The sequence below is a fragment of the Maniola jurtina genome, chromosome 11, assembly GCF_905333055.1.
Source record: "Maniola jurtina chromosome 11, ilManJurt1.1, whole genome shotgun sequence".
Lineage (NCBI taxonomy): Eukaryota > Metazoa > Arthropoda > Insecta > Lepidoptera > Nymphalidae > Maniola > Maniola jurtina.
In genome coordinates this window covers 920,640-936,055 of record NC_060039.1, presented here as the reverse complement: position 1 = coordinate 936,055, position 15,416 = coordinate 920,640, and the positions used below count along the sequence as shown (strand labels likewise).

The window sequence follows — 15,416 nt, the reverse complement described above, 5'->3', positions numbered from 1 at the left end:
GTAACCAATCCGTAAAAACCAATCAAATACTATGCAATAGTTGTATTCTTCATTGCTGAAGGTCGAGACCCCTTATCACTATTCACGTAATTATAGAGATTTTCTTGGAATAATAATAACCTTTGAAGATAATAATGTCCTTTGAGGATAATAATGTTCTTTGAGTACATTATTATTCCAAGGAGGAAATGAGGAGATCCGCATGAGAACCAAGGTACCATACATACCAACATACATTTGGGAACATAGCCCAAACTATTAGCAAGCTGAAGTGGCAGTGGGCAGGCCATGCCTGTCGTGGAGGCGATGGCTGTTGGAGCTGGAAAGTCCTTGAGTGGAGACCGCGTTTAAGCAAGAGTAGTGTGCGACGCCCTCCAGCACGATGGATCAACGATATAAAGCGGCTGACGGAAAGTGGCTGGATGAGGAAGGATGAGGACCGGGTGTGGTGGTGCTTTTTAGGGAAGGCCTATGTCCAACAGTGGAAGTCCACAGGGTTGTGATGATGATGATGGTGAATAATGTCCTTTTACCGGATTTCGGCCACGGTGGCTAATCTCCACAGAGAATAGTCACCTGCGCGTGAGATATTATGTGAAAAATGTATACTTTGACTTGAAGTTTTTTATACCTTTATTACCTGTATCCAAACTTCATAGTCGCTGATCGTTCAGGGTGTTGGGGAGAATACGCAGAGAAACTTTGTCTGTGTGTTGTGTTTTGTAAATTAACGAAGGTCTAGCACGCGCTGGCTCTTTTTCTAATAGGATTGATTACAAGTATAATTAATTTCGGCGGTTAGTAACAAAACGATTCAGGTTATAAGACAATAAAAATATTTAAGTGTTTCAATTTAGGTTGTCTTGTTCGATTTAGTTTACCGCTCTAGACCAGATGTGTCCTTGCTATCATTCTTTAACGCACTTTTAGATCTATTCCGTAGATATGTGACATTTATTGGATTTGTAATATCAAGGGTATCTTTCTCAATTAATTAGTACAATTTATAATTGAAGTACCTTGTGAAGTACGCAAGAAAGTTTTTAGGATGATGATTTTTGAATAAGCCATCGTGATAATCACCTCGGTTCGTCGCTCATAGTATGGCCCTAGTGATAGGCGTGCTGTGGTTCGTGCATGTCTCTAATGGTGTTTAGGGGCACGTTGTGGTGGGTCTGCTTCGAAGGACACCTACTAAAAAAGTAACGAGGAGTTGCCGGTCCCTTGTTCGCGTTGTTGTTCGAGATGGAACTTCGTAAGAGTTTCCTGGTTCTCCCCTGGCTGGTGTATCAACGATGGATTTTCCTCGCGGAAAAAGGCAGTTTTTCTATTGAAAGATTTTGGCTCTGCTATGAAAGTAACTCGGATTAGCATTCTGGTGAAATTAAATTTTGATTGTAACGACAAAATGGGCCTACCTAATCCTAAGCTTCGCCGGTGGTCTCCAAATCACCTTAATCTATGATTGGAATGTAATCGCAATGTTGATTGATGCGTCCGATTTTCCTATTTCAAAGTTAGTTGCTCACTTGTACCGTCCTCCTAATGGGGATCTTCCAACTCTAACTACATTGGAGTTTTAAAAAAACACTTTAGTCCTCATATTATATCCCACGGCTAATAAATTTATAATAGGCTCATAATTTTTTTGGTACATGTACACATCGGTGTTGAGATGTTATGGACATTATCTAACACCTGCATACGCAATATTAACATACCTACTGCTCAATTATCATGCAAGATCAAGAACTCGTTCACAAACACTATGTATTCCACGCACTTCAACAAGTGACTACAAAACTGAGAGAAAATTTGTAGAAATTTAATTAATTCAATTATCCATCATACTTGTTTATGAATATTAATTTACATAAAATAAAGACAATTTATTTTCAACGAAGGTTTACAGTAACACAAAGAGGTTGGGAATACTACTCACGCGCCAGAAATCTCTCTCTTCCATAAAATACCAGCGCAATATTATACCTATTTATATTATTCATGAATATAATATTGTTGGGATTTTACGCATAGGTTCTATGTATTAATCTATAACGTACTTAGATTTTCAGAAATGGCAACCAAATCGGGGCGGGTGAGCTAGTTTTGGAACAAGTACAAATTGTATATTTATTATCTCCTTCCTGAAATTGGTAAAAATAAGCATTCAAAGATTTATTCACAAAGTCCACATTGACATTTACGAAAATCACTGTTGATCAGCCATAAGAGAGCAAAAAGACAAAGTTGTAAAGCTGTTCTTCTAGTTTTTCTTTTTTCACCAAAAGTAAAGAGTACTTACATAAATATTTTCAGTTGTCTTCGAGGGAGGCGGTAATTTGTCATTCATCAGTATTACGGAGCCATTTAAGCAGGCAAGCCCTAATTTTTACTTCTAGTATTTAAAACGATGATATACGCATCGCAGTTCCGGGAAGGATAGCCGGAGACGGCAGGACATTTTAGTCCGTAGGTCACCGAGAAAACCTCAGTGAAGTCGAACATTTCAATTACATCCATGACGATTTCCTACTACCCATAAAAAAACTTTTTTAATTTTCATGACGACCATTTTGAAAATTTTATTATTTACTGTTATAGTGGCAATAGAAATATACATTTCACCTCTCTACCTATTACGGTTCACGAGATACAGCCCACTGACAGATAGACGGACGGACAAACAGAATAGGCTCCCGTTGGCACTCTTCGGGTACCGAACCGTAAAAAGATTGCGAGTATACATCATACGGTTGCGTCAGTTACCATCTTTGAGTTTACAGCATGTTTACACTCAAGCGCTAACTTGGCTACCAATAAAAAACGCCCTAGGTCTCACTACAAGGATAACCCGGGATAAAAGGATCCGCATGGAGACAGCATCCCCTGTAAAATAAATAAAACTAAAATCAGTGAAAGGCCAAACCGAAAGGTATAAAAGGGGCAAACACCCGCGCCGCGCCTCCGACTTGTCGACATGACGGCGATAGCGCGATTGGTACGTTGCAATTTGTCCTAAATTTTACTTTTTTTTTTTAATTTTTTTATCCGTTCGGGAACCAGGAAGTGATAGGGATCTCGAAGAGTCCGCCATTTTAATAATTAATTTGAATATTTTTATAATTTTTTTTTTTTTACAAAAAATGTTAATGATTCCAGCCGAAAACCACTACAATTTATTTGCGAAAATCATATCCTATACATACTATGTATTACATTTACTATACCTAATATACAATAGTACTACTATATATGCTTTACCAACCTACTATTTTCAGAGCCCTTTTTGCTTCTTTTCTGTCCATTTATAATATCTAAGTAAATAATAATAATCAAAAACGAAACTTTTATTTAAAAAAAAAAATTTATTTAACTTTAAAAAAACTTTCCATTGCGAATTAAAAAAATAATTAGGTAAGTATCTATACATAATGTATTTTTGATTGGGGATTCCTCCTTCGAAATTTCCTTTAATTTACTTACTTTCATTTGAAAAATTGTTTATTTTTCAGGAATAGTATATTTACTAAATTACTAATTTATTTCATTAATTAACGTGTTACGTAATGAGTGCTTTATGGTTCGTGTTTTTAAACTGTAACGACAAGTGAACTTTCCCTAAGCAACGATTGCGTGTGATGTGATAACATCGTGATATCGTCGTGATAGCATGATAAGTGATAGTGAGCGTGTTCTTTGTCTGTGATAATGGAAGTATACCAAGGTGCGGCGGCCATGTCACTTATAATTAGATCCATTAACTGATACAGGTTGTTATTAAAAAATATCTACGACTTTGACATTTACCGTCCGCCATATTGGATTTTTTTGGATTACAAGGTGGTACAGTGTTGTCATGAAAATTAAAACTGGTACTTATGTAGTGGATTTCAAGGAATCATTTTGAGATGTAGAGACGAGTCTTGAGCTTATGAGCCCTATAGCTTCCTCTTAGAAATAACGATGTTCAATTTTTGTTGTTTAACATTTTCAATTTTTGTTGTTTTTAATTTGTTTTGCGGCCATCTTGAATTTTTTTATTATATTATTTATTTGTTGTTATAGAAATGCACACTCTGTGACAATTCTCTACTTATAACGGTTCATGAAATACATCCTGCTGGCAGACAGATGGATGAATGGACAGACTGACTGACAGCGGAGGCTTAGTATGGGGTCCCGTTGGCACTTTTCGAGTACGGAACCCCTGTAATAATTTGTCTTCCTGAGACGTTAAAAAAAAACTTTTACATTCTTATTGTATTCAAAATTACTTTGAACTTTGAAGTCGACACATAGAAATCTTAATTAATGTTATAATAGACATTTTCTGTCTTATATAAAATAAAAATTTTGGATTAAAATACTACTTCACTAGAGTTTTTAATCTATACTAATAAATAAAATTGGAGTGTCTGTCTGTAATTTCGAAATAACTACCTCATATTAAGCTCATAGGGTTATTTGAACGATACCTTAACTGAATCACACGTTTTTAAAAATTTTGTCTGTCTGTCTGTCTGTCTGTCTGTCTGTCTGTTTGAAAAGGCTAATCTTTGGAACGGCTGAACCGATTTTGACGGGGTTTTCACAGACAAGTAGAGGATTGACCAGGGTGTAACATAGGCTACTTTTTTAACCGACTTTCAAAAAGGGAGTTGTGTTTTTCTACCTATGTACACCGAAATCTCTGAGATTTCTGAACCGATTTGCGTAATTTTTTTTTTAATCGATAGAGGATCTTTGCGACATTGTTTCATAAAAAATTTGGATTCCAACTCCTCAATCCTGATGCTGCAGGGGATCTGACCAATCCACGCGGGCGAAGCTGCGGGCATCAGCTAGTAGAATAATATGTATTGATGTTTGACCAGACTTCTCACGCTCCATTATCACTTCTATAATTATTCCGAATTCTGTGGTTTCGATCAAGTTCCAATAAAACTATTACAATTACAGCTTTGGTATAGGTAGAAGGTCTAGTTACGTGGCCTTATTACAAGTAATAAATATTAAATATTTTCGATAAAGCCGCGCGATATCGAATAGCTGGACTGGAATTCGATTCTGAGGTCATTTTCAGAATTCCGTACCAAAATGGTACAAAAGGGACCTTCTACTGCATCCTATCGTTCTGCAATTCAGAATAGTTTTAAATAATGCTTGCCTTACCCTAATTGAAAGACAACAAATGAAATAATCCAAAAATAACTCTATTACTATTGTAAAAGTGTAAAATTTTACAATGGGGTCTCTCGATCACAAGGTTCGTACCTACCTACTCAAGACATGGTAAAGCACCTATCTGCCTACGTTTTTATGAGGCACTATAATTCTTTGTGGATCCTGGTTTCCTCCATAATTTTCTTACATTTATCGTAACTATACCTACCATATTTTATGTCATTTTCCATTCTCCTCGGAAGTTCTTCTACACATTCCATCAGTATTCGTGTCCTAACAACTTATCATATTTTTATGGCATTCTATAATCTACCCCTTTACCTACATACCACTCAAAAGTCTGCCTATCCGCATTGGGCCAGTGTGGCAGTATAGCCTTAAACCCTTCTCATTCTGAGAGGAGACTTGTACTTAGGCTGGAGATGGGTTGATCATGATGAAGATGACAGTTTATAACCATTTGTGGATACTGGTCTCCTTTTCTTTCTATTTTCTTGCATGTATCTTCCTCTTCCATGAGTAAGACTTCTGCTATCTCTAGTTTTCCATTTTCCTCACATTAGGAGCTTTTCTTCAGGAGGTTGAGGCAATGGGTTCATGGTGGAAGTCGTGGTACTACATTATCGTACTGTTGCTCGAGCTATGGCACCTATACTGCGTTCAGGTACAACCCTTTCATATGACATCCTAATTGGTATAGTTATCTTTGCCACCACAAATTCACTGTTTTCGGTTGCCGAATTTCATGATTCTAGGTCAACGGGAAGTACCTTATAGGTTTTCTTGACAGACACGGCGGACGGACGGACGAACAGACAGACAGAAAACAAAGTGATCCTATAAGGGTTCCGTTTTTCCTTTTAAGGTACGGAACCCTAAAAAAATGATGATGGTGACGATGAGTGATTTCTGAACTCTGTTGTAGTGGAGTTATCACGAACAGATAATATTTGACTACAATTCAAAACAGCATATTTTACCCGATAGCCATATAGAGTCATTATAGCAGTAACAGTGGCAATTGCGTGGTAGTTGTGTGGTACCATTATTACCCGTTAGTCATGGGTTCGGACCACGTGGGTTGATTCGTAACAATCAGTGTATTGCTGTCACAACCGGCTTACTTCTTGAAATTATTATCTTTTCCACCTACATGGATGGTGGTCACACATTCGGGAAGAGGCGGACATAATTTTTTTTTCTATTTTCTTTTTTTTAATAATTTTATGTAGTTATCTGCAAGTGCTTCAGATAAATTGAAAAATCGTTTTCGTACTAGTCTAATCAAAAAATATACTTGCCTATTTTTAACGAGAGCTTTCCTCTTTCAAATAATACTGGGTACAATTTTGCTTCCTTATTCTGTGAAAATCGTTAGTCCAAGATTGAGACTGACTTTTTAGGTACATCGCCTATCAATAGGATGACTTTATGAAAACAAGTAATCAAAATCTAATTAAAAAAATCCATCGCTAGATCGAATCAAAGATATACATGCACGGAATTAAAGCTAATTTTTATATGTATATGTCCAAAGCTAATTTTCCAAGAAAATCAAGAAATCCAAGAAATCCAATTCAAGTCAGACGAATGTTAAAGGGACAAAGAACCTACTTAGTAGCCTTCAATGAAACAATGTTTACGAATTATTTATAGGGCAGGTTCTACCTGACTTGGACCACGTGCCAAGTAATCTTGTAATCGTGCAAACTAGGTATAGGTATAATCTATACTAATAAATAAAATTGGAGTGTCTGTCTGTAATTTCGAAATAACTACCGCATATTAAGGTCATATGGTTATTTGAACGATACTATAACTGAATCACACGTTTTTAAAATTTTTGTCTGTCTGTCTGTCTGTCTGTCTGTCTGTTTGAAAAGGCTAATATTGGGAACGGCTGAACCGATTTTGACGGGATTTTCACAGAGGTAGAAAATTGACCAGGGAGTAACATAGGCTACTTTTTTAACCGACTTTCAAAAAGGGAGTTATGATTTTCTACCTATGTACACCGAAATCTCCGAGATTTCTGAACCGATTTGCGTCATTTCTTTTTTAATCGATAGAGAAACTTTGCGACATTGTTTTATAAAAAATTTGGGGTCCAACTCCTCAATCCTGATGCTGCAGGGGATCTGACCAATCCACGCGGGCGAAGCTGCGGGCATCAGCTAGTTTATTTTATAAAGTACTTGAATTCACAGCTAGCCTTCATTAAATCAAATCTTCGACTAAGTATATTATAAGTCTGGAATTATGTTATTTTTCTTTGTCGCAATCAATCATTTAGGTATTTATTGCAAAGTATACCTAGTACCTATACATACGTATAGACTATGGGGCAGAAAAATTTAAAGTGTTTTGGCCCTTGGAACATACTGACAAAGTTATTATGGCCCTAAGGCTTCAAATTCAAATTCAAAATATTTTTATTCAATTAGATTAGACTTTTACAAGTTGTTTTGAATCGTCAAAAGCATCTACCACTGGTTCGGAAATCGGAATGCCTTTCCTACCGAGAAGAACCGCCAAGAAACTCGGCGATTTCTCTTTTCAAAGATTTGATATACAATAAGTCCAGTACAACAAGTTTCAAAGTTTGGAGACCCCTGGTCTATGGTATTAGTCTTTTTTCCTCTCTCTCTCTCTATCTTTCTTCTTGTCTCTCTGAGCTGGCGATGGGTTGATCATTATTATTAGCCTGTTATCGGCTCACTACTGAGTAATGGCCTCCTCTCTGAATGAGAAGGTGAGAAAACCTGCAAGCCTGAGAGGTCTTAGTAATACCCTCTGCCGATCGGCCAGCATGGTAAACTCTGGCCAAATTATTCTCATTCTGAGAGGCGATTGGTTGATCATGATGACGATGATATTATGTACCTCTAATATGTAGATGAGTAGGTATGTGATGTAGGAGGTAGGCGCATTACAGCTGGGTGGGTGTAATTCCACACCACCCTGCACTACCGCACTAGCGCACTACCGGGAACGTGATACAACAGTGTCGCCATCCGTTCTTTATCCGTAGGACATTCTCGTCTGTTGATCAACCCATTTCCGCCCCACTACTGAGTACGGGTCTCCTCTCAGAATGAGAAGGGATTAGGCCATAGTCTGCCACGCTGGCCCAATGCGGATTGGCAGACTTCACACACCTTTGAGAACATGGAGAACTCTCAGGCATGCAGGTTTCCTCACGATGTTTTCCTTCACCGTTAAAGAAAGGGATATTTAATTGCTTAAAACGCACATAACTGAAAAGTTAGTGGTGCGTGCCCGGGATCGAACCCCCGACCTCCGATTAGGAGGCGGACGTTCTAACCACTAGGCTATCACAGCTTACTTTTTTTACATTCTCGTCTAATGGTAGTCAATCGCAAGGTAAAAAAAAAACGGTCAAGTGCGAGTCAGACTCGCGCACTGAGGGTTCCGTACTCGGGTATTTTCCCAACATTTTGCACGATAAATCAAAAACTATTATGCATAAAAATAAATAAAAATCTGTTTAAGAATGAATACGTAAAGCCCTTTTATATGATACCCCACTTGGTATAGTTATCTTACTTTGAAAATTGAAACCACAAATTCGCGGTTTTTAGATTTATTCCTGTATTTGTGTTATAAGACCTACCTACCTGCCAAATTTCATTATTCTTGGTCAACGGGAAGTAACCTATAGGTTTTTTGATAGACACGACGGACAGACAGACAGACAGACAACAGATGTGATCCTATAAGGGTTCCGTTTTTCCTTTTGACGTTTTTTTAAAAAACTATCACGTGCATACGGCTGTTTTGTCACGTGTCTTGAGACATATCCTGTACACGACGCGCATGTGGCTACCCGGCACCCGCCAGCGACCGGCCGGACCGGGCCGTGGCCTCTAACCAGTCTACTTTCCGATTTGCCGCCCTTTGTGCGAATTACACACCACCGGCAGACAAAGAGTTCTGTAATTGATTCCATTTCGACGCATATCAACCGGAACACGGAATCGGCAAAAATACCAAAGTGACAGCTTTACTTAATTTCAGAGCCTTCAGGCCAAAATGTTGAATTCCTAAATATATTACAATAAAACTTAAAGCTAGCCTTATCTTATTACAAAGCATGCCCGCGTGGAATGGTGCCAAGAATACTGGCTGCATTTCCGCGCTAGACAGCCATGCTGATCCTTTGCCCAAAAAATAATCCACTCCTTCTGTCATCAGAGGCTATTAACGCGGGGAAATGTTACAAAATATACCTAATACTTGTAATTTATTATTGCGATTTTCGCTAAATTATATGCAAGAACGTCGCGTTGGTACAAAAAATAATAGATTATTCCGGAAAATCAAAGAATTAACAGGGGATTTTTAAAAACCTATGTAAATTCGTGCGGATGAAGTCGCGGGCATCATCTAGTATTTAACACTGTCCCATATTATTTCAGTGCACGGAAAGTAAATATATAATTTTCCATCAAAACATTTCAACTTTTCAAGTGGTTATAATTTATATGAGCGCATGATTTGTTACAATATCCTAACCAGCGATCTAACGAAATAGAACAGAAACGGTTTGACACGTAAATTCATCAATGCGTAACCTCTGTCTAATGCTGGCGTAAGATGTAAGAGCATAGCGAAATTTTGCGAGCGGAAAAACGTGTGCGGAATTTCTTTTCGGCATCTTTTTTCACGTATCTATGGTAGAACTTAGGAGGAGTTAAAGGCGAAACACGTGAAGTGTATAATCTAAATTTATACGGAAACCTAAGAAACCACAATGGCTTTTCTTTTCTTCTTTCGGTACATTTTGTGGGTCTTGGCCGCCTTTATGATTTTTTCTCCATTAATTTCTATCATTTACTTATTTCTCCCATAATATTATGAGGTTTCCAATTTTCTTCTTTCTTTAGTCTTTTTTTATTAGTGTTTTTTTTGTTGTGGTGTCCATCTTGTCATCATTCAAACTGCTCTACTGGGCATCATCCTCTCTACATGTTTCATCCACGATCCACGACGGATGTTATACTGTCGTTTCCTAAAAGTCAGCGATTATAGCTTAAAAACAAACCACAGACAACACAACAAAATATACCCACAAAATTTCATTGAATTTGGTTGGTTTATACGTATTCGTATTATATCAAACTTCGTTTGTAGGGGACACACACCGAAAACACTCCTAACATTTCAATGTATCACATTGTGTTAAATCTTCCTTATCGTATCTAGATATTTAGTGTAGTAGATGCACGTTATTAAATAACTGCGATTAAGTTTTGCACTAAGATACTTCAACAGTCTAATAAATATAATAAAAATAGTAAAACGCATCCTCCTAAGAATTGAGTCAACGTCTCCACCACGTGCCAAAGCGGCATTTTTCTAAACAAAAATTATTTTTTTCGTAATTCCGTACAAAGAATGTACCAAGGTCGTTTCTCGTTTTGTAACTGAGCATGCTCTAAAAGGCGTTTATGTTATTATCAAGTACGATATTATTTACGCGGATTTGTCGTAAACATTAAGTAATAGTCCATTTTTAGGGTTCCGTACCTCTTGAGAAAAAGAAGAAACCCTTACAGGATCACTTCGTTGTCTGTCTATCTGTCAAGGGAATGAAAACCTAAAACCTTGGGCAATTCCCGCTGACCTAGAATCCTGAAATTTGGCAAGTAGCAAGGACAAGTATAAGAAAAAATCCGAAAACCTTGATTTTGTGGTTACATCGATAAAATTAAAAAGTGTCATTCCTTGTACGATGGTACGGAACACTTCGTTTACGAGTCTGATTCGCACTTGACCGGTATTTATGTAATTCTGTACGAAGTTAAGTGCTCATAGTGCGTGCAAGTCTTACTAAACATTTCTTGCTACCCGGCTTTTTATGAACGGCATAGTCTATTTATATGTTGGCAAATCGATCAAAAGTACGGAAATTGTGAAAAAAAACTACGTTTTTACTTTTTACTCCAGTTTATTTATAGCTAGAGGATTCCGGTGACTCCTTCGTGGACTTGGTTCCAAAAAATCATGTGGGAAGTCTTTCATTTTCCGGGATCAAAAATAGCCTATGCCTCCGGGATACAGGCTATCTATATATTATCAAGTATCAAAATCTGTTTTATGGATGGGACTAATAGAATAGTAATTACTGGCTGATGCCCGTGACTTCGTTCGCGTGGATATAGATTTTTTTTAAATCCCGTAGGAACTCTTTAACTTTCCGGGATAAAAAGTAGACTATGTGTTAATCCAGGTTATAATCTATCTTCATTCGAATTTTCAGTGAAATCCGTCTAGTAGTTTTGTGTGAAAGAGTAAAAAACATACACACATACACACAAACTTTCGCTATTATAATATCAATACATTAATTTACAAGCAGCGCACTTGCACGCTTTGTCGATGCAAGCAAGTTGCTAGCAAGAGAGATCGCAGTCAACGGCTAAAAATTACAATCAAATGAAAAATTAAGGTTTTCTTTGTTGTGGTTGCAGGCAATTCTGGCACTGTGCGCGTGCGCACACGCGCAATACCAAGAAGAGCGCGCGCCGCGCTACATCCCGTCCGAGCCGAAGAGCACCTACGCCCCGCCTGTGGCCATTCTTAAACAGATCAACAGGTGAGCCCTCTTAATAAACCCCGCTTACTCCGATTTTCCCAACTATTCCCGTTTCAATAACAGGTAGTGTCAAGCTTCTAGGAATTAACATATTATATGTATTATCGTCCAATCTTAACCTTAGACAATGCATCGAATCCAAGGCAAAAACAGCTGACAAGAAACTTGCCATCCTCAAAGTCTTTAATAGCTTTTAGATTTTTACTCAAGTTCAATCGTACATGGAATAGTGTAGCTATTTATGGGAGACTCTGCCAATTCAACCAGGTTGATGCATTGGATTCAGTAGATCGTCGCGCTAGAAGGGTCATTGGCGACGAAGCGCTGGTTAATATCAGACTTCAAATATTGTCGCAAAGTTGCCTATCTATCGGTATTCTACAGGATATATTTCGGAAAGTGTGTCCAAGAATTTATTGACCTGGTTCCTTCTTCACCTTTCAGCTATCGTACCGCAAGGCATTGCTAAGTTCTCCACCCGTACATAGTCTAAATTCCACGGAGGCGTACAAAGCGGCATCACTTTTCTCCTCCAAAATATGGTTACCTTCATTCAAGTTGGGATTGAATAGACATCTTGTACTGCAAGCGCGCTTCATCTTAGGCTGCATCATCACTTGCCAGCAAGTCTGATTGCAGTCAAGCGCTACTAGTCTATGAATTAAAAAAAAAAAAGATTTTTGAATATATTTTTTTTAGAAATATTTTGTCCACCATTCCAGGCACAACGAAGACGGCTCATACACATACGGATATGAGTCGGGTGATGGCTCCTTCAAGATCGAGACCAAGTCGCCCACCGGAGAGGTGAAGGGCAAGTACGGGTACAAAGACGACACCGGCAAGGTCAGTCAAACCTACATCTACCCTTTCTATAGCTGTGCTCCACTTGTCCTCTTTTTATGTCTATAGCTATAGTCCATACAATATAATAGACTTGTCCATACATGATACCTATACATGCAGAGTGTTATTCGAAATTAGAATGCTAGCAAAAACGAAGACACGAGATATAAGTACTGGTGATTACTGGTACGATACTACAAAAAAAAAAATATATAAAAATTCTGTATTTGTCAAAAGTTCGCAATGTATTGCAAATAAAACATGTGACGCTGAGGTCAACGAACGTTGCTTAGATAGGTGCCTTTGTTTCACTTATCTGATAAAGTACTGTTCTTACATTCCAGGTCCGCGTGATCGAGTATGGAGCCAACAAGTACGGCTTCCAGCCCGCGGGAGAGGGCATCACCGTCGCTCCCCCCACACTCGTCGATGAGTCCACACGCGAGGAGGGACTCAGGCCGAGCAAGGTAAAGAGGTTTATAGAATAGAATAGAATGGATTTTTATTCAAATAAACTTTTACAAATGTTTTTAAATCGTCAAAATAATTTACCACTGGTTCGGAATGCCGTTCCTACCGAGAAGAACCCATAGATATGTAATATGGAACAACCAGCAAGAAACTCGGCGGTTGCTCTTTTCAATTTACAATAATTTTCCATACTAAACAAGCAATTGCAGTAAGTCAAACCCATGCTTTTTTATCATTGACATAACCTTCGATTATATAATATGCTTTTGGCAGGAACATACTTTTAATAGATTTTTTAAACTTTTGTAAAATAAAGAGTTATATACTGTGAACAAGTACGGCTTCTAGCCTGTGCACGGAGAGGGCATCACCGTCGCTTCGCTCGTCGATGATCTCGCATAAGCGAACATTGTAATAAATGGACAAAAAGCCAATAAGTACGATTCTTAAAAACGTTTTACGGTGAAAGAAGTTATGTGATATATTTATAAAACGTGATAGACCTAACAAATGGGCAAGGCATTTGCTCCATCCTTGACCATTTGTATGGTGAATACTGTTACAGATGTTCATATTAGTTATCTCCGTTACAGAACCAAGGCGGCCGCTCCCAGTACCGCGAGCCTGCACCCGTAGACTACGACTACGAAGAACCTGCCCCAACACCCCGCCCCGCGCCCCGCCCCACCCCACAACCCTACCGCGCCCCTCAACCCCAGCAACAGTACAGGCCAGCGCCTCAACCTCAACAACAGTACAGGCCAACCCCTCAACCACAACAGCAATACAGGCCACCGCCTCAACAGTCCGCTCCTACTCCCCCTAGGGTAAGCTATTTCATATCAGGTTTGGTTATTTACTGACGTCGAGTACAGGTCAACAGTGAGGTAGACCTCATCATCACTATACGCCAATGTCTCGACCGCAACAGCAAACAGTAGGCCAAGGCCTCAACTAAAACAGCAGTATAAACCCCCGTTTCAACATTCCGCTCCTATTCCAGCTGGTTACTTGAGTTATTTTCTATGGGTTTTGTTTATGGGATATTGACTAATCATAATTGAGCTTATCCTTGAAAAGACTTCTGGAGAAAAAATTACCACTTATTTAACAATTTTTTAAATTAAAAACAAGTTTTTTAATTTGATTGACAAATTAAAAATAAAATCGTGTCCACATAAATCATTTACTTAATTACATTTCACTTTTGTTCATTTGTTCCTCAGCCTGCCTTCTTCGCCGGCGCCGCCCCCGCTCCTGCAGCCGAACCCTCCCGGGAAAGTTTCTTCAATCCTGAGCCGCAACAACCCAGACAACAACAGTACAGGCCTAAACAGGAGTTCAGGCCAGCGCCTCAACCACAACATTTCTCACCAAAACAGACCCAAGCAGACTTTGGCCAAGATTACGAGTCTAATCAAAGATTCCCTTCAGCAAACCAGTTCCAGCAGCAACCTCGCCAACAGTCTTTCTCCATGCTCGACCAGCTCTTGAAGGAATACTCCCTGCCTCAGGGAGGCGCCGCAGCCACCCACGATATTACGTTCGGTTCCTTCTAGTTCGATATCGATTATTCGATTGTAAATATGTAGTGTATGTTAATTAAACAAATTTTTTAAATTAATATATCCGCTTTTCATTGCATTTTTATTGCTATAGCTAGTTCTATCGTGTTAAGAAAATAGTGATCATTACCTACTTAAAATTTGTAGCTTCACGTCCAAAAAGCTGACCAATGAGCTATTAAAAAGTCGTCGTGTTGTAGCTGTACTTACCAGTGACTATTGAAATGATTTTAAATTCACTGGATAAAATATCAAGTTTTAAAAATCCGTCAAAGCTACCTGACTTTTGGTGAAAAGAAGCTATTTCTGACGATTAACTATTTTCTTAACGCGATTAATATACTGAAAACACAATATTATACCTAGATGTACAGATATTTTTTACCCGACTGCGGCGAAGCCCAAAGGAGGGTTATGTGTTTGATTTTGTAAAAATGGCTATCATACTGAAAAATTGCTTCAAAATTTTGGTAGCTTGCTTGTTTGAAATGATCTCGAAGTTTATCATAACTTTTATAAATATTACCTAAGTATATTTAATTATATGCCAAACATGTTTCTAAAGAAATATAAATGCCATTTTTAGTAATATTATAAATAAGTGTGATTTTATTTCGTTACGGCCAACTTCCAAATACCGATTTGTCAAACTTAAAATTTAAAAAAAACCCCCGACACAAAAACCTTTATAAGAAAATTAGAAAAGAGCTGATAACTTTAAAACGGCT

At 38.2% G+C, this 15,416-nt stretch overlaps 2 protein-coding genes across 2 annotated transcripts in view; both read left to right on the top strand.

Annotated features, from left to right (window-relative positions):
• Positions 1 to 600, top strand: part of LOC123869399 (activating signal cointegrator 1 complex subunit 2 homolog) — a 32,542-nt gene extending 31,942 nt beyond the window's left edge. The window contains exon 4 of the transcript XR_006796883.1: positions 588 to 600. The gene's annotated coding sequence lies outside the window, so the exon portion shown is untranslated. The remainder of the gene's footprint in view (positions 1 to 587) is intronic.
• A 2,380-nt stretch (positions 601 to 2,980) lies between these two features.
• LOC123869398 (pleckstrin homology-like domain family A member 1) lies at positions 2,981 to 14,749 on the top strand. The gene is made up of 6 exons (XM_045912304.1): positions 2,981 to 3,001; positions 11,682 to 11,806; positions 12,529 to 12,652; positions 12,997 to 13,119; positions 13,717 to 13,950; positions 14,350 to 14,749. Exons 1-6 carry the CDS (start codon positions 2,981 to 2,983, stop codon positions 14,680 to 14,682), a joined length of 960 nt encoding a protein of 319 aa, XP_045768260.1. The 3' UTR covers positions 14,683 to 14,749.
• The last annotated feature ends 667 nt before the right edge of the window (positions 14,750 to 15,416 follow it).

Coding starts and splice junctions, on each gene's coding strand:
- LOC123869398 (XM_045912304.1), top strand. CDS start 2,981: ATGACGGCGATAGCGCGATTG. Junction 11,807..12,528: donor ATTCTTAAACAGATCAACAG/GTGAGCCCTCTT, acceptor CCACCATTCCAG/GCACAACGAAGACGGCTCAT. Junction 12,653..12,996: donor ACAAAGACGACACCGGCAAG/GTCAGTCAAACC, acceptor CTTACATTCCAG/GTCCGCGTGATCGAGTATGG.